Here is a 6,248-nt window from a genome sequence, read left to right on the forward strand (position 1 = left end):
TAAATGTATTTCAAATACATTTTAGTACATTTATTTTTCACTATAGAGGTCACTGCTAAATACTTGGGAGGAACAATGTTGTAAAATCCCATGAGAGTTTGTAACATTGTAGTGGCTTGTAGAGTCCTTCATACAATTTGTGAACATCACAACTTGTCTGCTTTTGAATATCTGTGCAGGTGCATGGTATTTGTCAGGTTTGGCAGCTGTAATCTGATACCACAAGCATTTTTCCTTTAGGTAATCACAACTGTTCTTAAACTTCTGCCACTCTAAACTGACATCTCTACTCAGTGTTTTTGTCCATTTTCCATTGTTTCTACAAAAAAACTTAAGAAATATTTATATGTTTTATATAGCATTATAAATAAAGTTTAACATGCATTTATTCTTAATATCATTTCAGACCAAGGAAATCATAAACACAAAATTCAGAGCATTGATAAAGCTTAGAGGGTAAATATTTAATTCAGATCTACAGCGAAAAAACAAGTTTGTTAAAAATAAATCAGTTAAAGTATGCGATATATATAGATGATTTATGATTCACTGATTACCTTTGATGTTTCTTGTACAATCATTAGTGAATTTTTGCATAATTCAAATGCCGTTGGAGTTACTTTGCCTGTTCACTTTGAATGACGACCAACTCTAACACTTCCTTGTTTGTATCTGTCATTAAATTGGTCAGAGTTATTTGCCCAGTGGGTATACAGGCTAAGGTGTAAGCAGTTTAATATGTTATTTTTCACATTGGGTAAAAACAGATTCAATCTAAGTTAATATAATCAATGCATTATATGAACAGAAATAAAAACTAGGGAAAGGAAAGGGAAAGGGAAGTGGTGTGTGGCCAAGTATGGTGACCCATACTCGGAATTTGTGCTCTGCATTTAACCCATCCAAGTGTACACACAGTAGTGAACATACACCTGTAGCAGTGGGCAGCCAATGCTGCGGCTCCTGGGGAGCAGTTGGGGGTTCGGTGCCTTGCTCAAGGGTCTCACCTCAGTCGTGGTATTGAGGGTGGAGAGAGTGTTGATTATTCACTCCCCCCACCTACAATCCCTGCCAGACCTGAGACTCGAACCCACGACTTTCAGGTTACAAGTCCAACTCTCTGACAAAAACTAGAGGCCCACATTGTAATGAATCTAATGAACATCGCATAAAAAGTGTTTGTTGTACTGTCATCCAACCACATGTACAGATACCACCTGAATAATCTGCTCTGGAGTGGACAACCCTGAGATCTGTTGATTTCATAATCAAATGAATATCTCCAATAGGGCTTTATGTAATTCATGTAATTTGAAAACCTGCCCGTTTGATGTAAAACCTGACACATTCAGTAGATGAAAGAGGTTTATCATACCTGGGGCAGGTTCTGTATAATCTGATAAAAATCAAGTTTACTAGAAAGGGTTGAAATAGTTTCATTTCAAGAGTTAGATAAGGAAGCTTTAGTTTTACGTGTGACAAACACTGGATCTATGTATGTACTGTTGTTCATTTTGTAAGGTTCTAATTTAAATGTAATTTTACATTTTAAATAAAAGTGCTTCTAAAAATTCTAACAATCCATCAATTTTAATATCTAGGGCTTCTGTTTGTCAGAATTTTACGAAATACTCCTGTGACTTTGGATTTCTGTTAACTTTTCTATCCTTAGGTAACCCATTTTAAAGAGACCGCGGGGGAGGGGGGGCTGGGTGCGGTCTGGGGTAAGTTGAATTAATATGAGATATGTTGTTATTCCGATTTATATATTGTTGTTAATAAAAAAAAGAAAGAAAAGAAATACAAAGAATATCCACCTAAAATGCAACTGACATCAGTGACTAAGCAACAAGTTATATTTGTATAATATATTTTGCAGATTCAAAAAGACTGACAAAACAATAGCTGAAACTCACATGAACCCCTGATTTATTTCTTCTTGTGAAACTCTAAATGATAACATACCATTCAAATCTGTCTTCAGCCACACCTGCTGCCTTGAGGAACGGGGAAATGGTTTCACTCTCCATCACCTAAGGCATTCTTTACAGTCCCTCCCCCATTTGTCTACATAAAAGGAACAGGGGTCGTCTTCTCCTCACTCATCCGCGCTCTCATTCTCCAGCCAGAGCAGACAACGACAGCAAGCTTTCCATCAAAAAGATGTCGTCTTCTTCCATCCGCAGCTACATGTCCTCAGGAGGATCTTCTCGCTTCTCTGTCTCTGGTAGTGGAGCTGGTCGTGTCACAGCTATGCGTGCTGGTAGTGTGTATGGAGGAGCAGGAGGAACCGGGACACGTATCTCCAGTGCCTCTGCTTCTCGTTCCTTCTCTGCTGGTGGTGGTGCTGGCTTCAACCTGTCTGATGCCGTTGATGTGTCTGCGAACGAGAAAGCCACTATGCAAAACCTCAACGACCGTCTGGCCACCTACCTGGAGAAGGTACGCTCTCTCGAGAAGGCCAACGCTGATCTTGAGCTGAAGATTCACCAGTTCCTGGAGAGCAAGACGTCCCCCTCTGCTCGTGACTACAGCGCCTATTACACTACCATCAGTGACCTCCAGGCCAAGGTATGTGAATAATCTATTGAACATTTTAGTCAAGTCAATCATTATCTGCCTTTAGAAAAAATTTAATCAATTGTGAATATATCATCATTCTTCTTATGCATAACCTATTCAAATAGTGTAAAATACACTGCATTTGTCAAGTACTCATGTAAGAGAGATCTAAAAATGTAACTTTGATGCGTCTTCATTCCATGCCCCTGAAGATCCAGCATGCCACTGGTGTAAATGGAGGCATCTACTTGAGCAATGACAACGCCAAGCTGGCTGCAGATGACTTCAGGGTCAAGTGAGTCTGCTACTTAAATGCTTGCACTATGGGAAAAAAAAGCATTCTATGAAGAATCCAAAACCTTTACAATGGATTCATTTCTGTGCAGATATGAGAATGAGCTGGGCATGAGGCAGTCTGTAGAGGCAGACATTGCTGGCCTGAGGAGGGTGCTGGATGAGCTGACAATGGCCAGATCTGATCTGGAGATGCAGATTGAGGGTCTAAAAGAAGAGCTGATCTTCCTCAAGAAAAACCATGAGGAGGTAAGTTGGTGGTTGGTTCACACTTAATAGTTCCTCTTGAAACGTATGTGGGGCATATGCTCAATGCTTTTTTACTGCATCTTTAGGAACTCTTGGCGGCACGCACCCAGATGAGCGGACAAGTCAATGTAGAGGTAGACGCTGCACCACAGGAAGACCTGACAAAGATCATGGCTGAAATTCGTGAGCACTACGAGGCAGTTGCTGCCAAGAACCGCAAAGATCTTGAGGCCTGGTTCCAGGCAAAGGTAAAATGAGAATTAGTCTGTAAAATGTGCAGAGATTGTAATCAAATCCAACAAATGACTTACCTGACTGCTTTCCGATGGATTTCCTCTCACAGAGTGAAGCCCTCAACAAAGAAGTTGCTGTGAGCACAGAAACCCTTCAAACATCCCGATCCGAAATCACAGAGGTTAAACGCACACTCCAAAGTCTTGAAATCGAGCTACAGTCGCAACTCAGTATGGTGAGAAAGCAGAGATGAATCTTGTAAAGTCTGGTCATCACATTGCATAGAACACAGAATAACTGAGTTTCTCTCAACAGAAAGCATCGCTGGAAGGCACATTGGCAGACACACAGGCCCGGTATGGTGCCATGATGTCCGGCTACCAGTTCCAGGTAACCAGCCTGGAAGAGCAGCTGGGGCAGCTTCGTGCTGATCTGGAGCGTCAAGGGCAAGAGTACAGGATGCTTCTGGACATCAAAACCAGACTGGAGATGGAGATTGCAGAGTACAGAAGACTTCTGGATGGAGAGGCTACAAGGTGAGACACAACTACAACAAAATCCTTTAAGAACAGCACATAAATTAAACATCAACTTTCTAATTTTTAAGTGACCATAATTTAATAATCTTTGTATTCTACCCCTGCAGTGTTTCAACCACAAGCAAAACCTTGACTACACGCAAAGTGGTAACCATTGTGGAAGAGGTGGTGGATGGCAAAGTGGTCAGCTCATCCTCCCAGGCTACAAGCCACACTGTGTCTTAAAACCACCCTTGAGCAAAATATATCAACAAAAGAGTGATGAAAAACCAATAAAGTGTATGTCTTGTTTTGATGTCATTTGCACCTTGCATAAAATCAGCTCCTATTTTGGCAAATATAAAAAGTCTTATGAAAACCAATAATTAGCTAGCATAACAAAACTCCTATTTTTGTTCATAAACAGGGTAACACAGCTTACTCAAGTATTGCAAGTATTGATATAAAGCATTAAAATAAGAAAAAAATAGAGTGACCAATTACTGCATGCATGCATTTAATGGTTTTCGTTTTTTCAAAATTAATGAATGTTTTCAGTTCTGAAAGCCATTGACTTACTGGATTACTGTTTATTAGGATATTTTATTAAGTGATTTGAACAAGCCCCAATCAACAGATTTTATTTAGTTCAGACTTAGTTTTTATTCTAATGGACATCACCTTTCTTTTCTCTGATGTTTATCTTATAATAACATGAATAAAAAGTTGACTGTTATAAAAGTGTAGTATGAACTTAATATAAACTTAGCTGATCTTAAGACCTCACAAAACTTACCAAATAGCTGATTTTTAATAACTTTAAGTAATACATTTGATGACAAATATCTTAAAGGAAGTGAGACTTATTTTAAATTATAGTTAGCAACTTAATCTTTTTTTTCTCATTTTAGGTAATGTATTGTGACTACTTTTAGATGACTCTTCTAACTTGTTTTAAACTTACCAATAAATATATCATACTGATATAAAAAAGACAAGGGAAAAGAATGTCACGTATGCTTTCCCAGGCAGACAGGCGGACACGGGATACAAAACAAAATCCAACTTTATTAAAAGAAACAGAAGAAAACTCCAGGTAAGCAGCATTAACGAAACTTCAAGACGAGACAGGGACAAAGACTAAACTGAATGCTTATATAGGAAACGGAAACAATAGAGCAAACTAGATAATTAATTAAACACAGATGACAGGACTAAATGATGATTACGAATTAACTAAATCCTGTTCTACCAAATAAGGTCAAAACGGAACTGAACAGAAACAGACACATAACAAAGAAATATATTCCATTATTTGATATCAACATCATGAAGTTATGCAAGCATTACATTCTACCAGGTTTCCCTAACTGGGGCTAATGTAAGAACGGCAGTGGGTTTGTGAGTTAAAAAAAACTAATTAATTCAGTCATAAATTTATTATAATTTTTTTTTTTAAACAAATCAATCAAAATAAAACACCTGAACACTATAAAACCGACATTTTTATTTATTTTTTTTACCTGCATGTCAATGTGACCATTAACTGACACCAGAGAACTGTGAACATGCAAATGTCTTGTTAAATTCTTAAAATATTAACTTCCTCAGGGATATTTCAAGTTTGGCTGACAAAAATGTTTCAGAATCCCTGCATTACATGAACAAACATTAATAAACATGAACACAGCAAAGACATTACACGCCTTAAGTCTTCCAGGTTTGAAATATTTTTGTTCAGCCCTTAATTATTGAAGGTCACTGGATATGATGAAGACATTTCACAGCTATTCATCACCAGTGTTTAGTAACTTGCATAATTATTTATTTCATACATGGGCTAATTGCTTGAGGGACAAATTCACAAGCATGGATTGCAAAATTATTGGCATTAACATTCTATATCGTGAACACACAGTAAGATTTTTGGAAAGGAAACTTTAAAAGAGAAAAAAAGTAGCCTTAAGCAGTATTAACGAGAATCAATAGATTATGAATAATTTACTGCCATTATATGAATAGCATGTAATCCATGTTTTGGCCTTTTATTTTGGCCGCGGAAGCATGGTAGCGGGATTTGTCTTGAACGCACTTCATTCCACAAAATGTTTATTCCTTCTTGTTTATTTAGCTAGATAATTGACCAACAAAAAATATATATTAAAATTAAAATACAAATTATACCAAACAAAAAAATTATGTCTGACCCATTCCCTTTCTTCCGGCGTACTACAGTCCAATTTACCATGCCCTTATGACCTTTACAATTTTCTTTCTTAATTAACAAACTGAACTAAACAAAACACAAGCAATTAATATTGAAACAAATAATATAAAATAAAAATACACTTTCTTAAACGGCTACAACACAAAAAGTAATTGTAATCTCAT

General features: G+C 37.3%; 1 protein-coding gene across 1 annotated transcript; it reads left to right on the forward strand.

Moving 5' to 3' along the window:
- Positions 1 to 1,450: 1,450 nt before the first annotated feature.
- On the forward strand, positions 1,451 to 5,548 carry LOC306847337 (keratin, type I cytoskeletal 50 kDa-like). The gene is made up of 9 exons (XM_079381236.1): positions 1,451 to 1,495; positions 1,673 to 1,724; positions 1,985 to 2,571; positions 2,775 to 2,857; positions 2,949 to 3,105; positions 3,192 to 3,353; positions 3,449 to 3,574; positions 3,655 to 3,875; positions 3,986 to 5,548. The coding sequence occupies exons 3-9, from the start codon at positions 2,164 to 2,166 to the stop codon at positions 4,101 to 4,103; spliced, it is 1,275 nt and encodes a 424-aa protein (XP_079237362.1). The 5' UTR covers positions 1,451 to 1,495; positions 1,673 to 1,724; positions 1,985 to 2,163; the 3' UTR covers positions 4,104 to 5,548.
- Positions 5,549 to 6,248: the final 700 nt, after the last annotated feature.

Source organism: Barbus barbus (genome assembly GCF_936440315.1).
Source record: "Barbus barbus genome assembly, chromosome: 27".
NCBI classification, from domain to species: Eukaryota; Metazoa; Chordata; class Actinopteri; order Cypriniformes; family Cyprinidae; genus Barbus; species Barbus barbus.

Excerpts from the sequence above, each read along its gene's own strand:
- LOC306847337 (XM_079381236.1), top strand. The coding sequence starts at position 2,164 with ATGTCGTCTTCTTCCATCCGCAGCTACATGTCCTCAGGAGGATCTTCT. Across the intron at positions 2,858-2,948 it reads GCAGATGACTTCAGGGTCAA|ATATGAGAATGAGCTGGGCA; the intron begins GTGAGTCTGCTA and ends ATTTCTGTGCAG. Across the intron at positions 3,575-3,654 it reads TACAGTCGCAACTCAGTATG|AAAGCATCGCTGGAAGGCAC; the intron begins GTGAGAAAGCAG and ends TTCTCTCAACAG.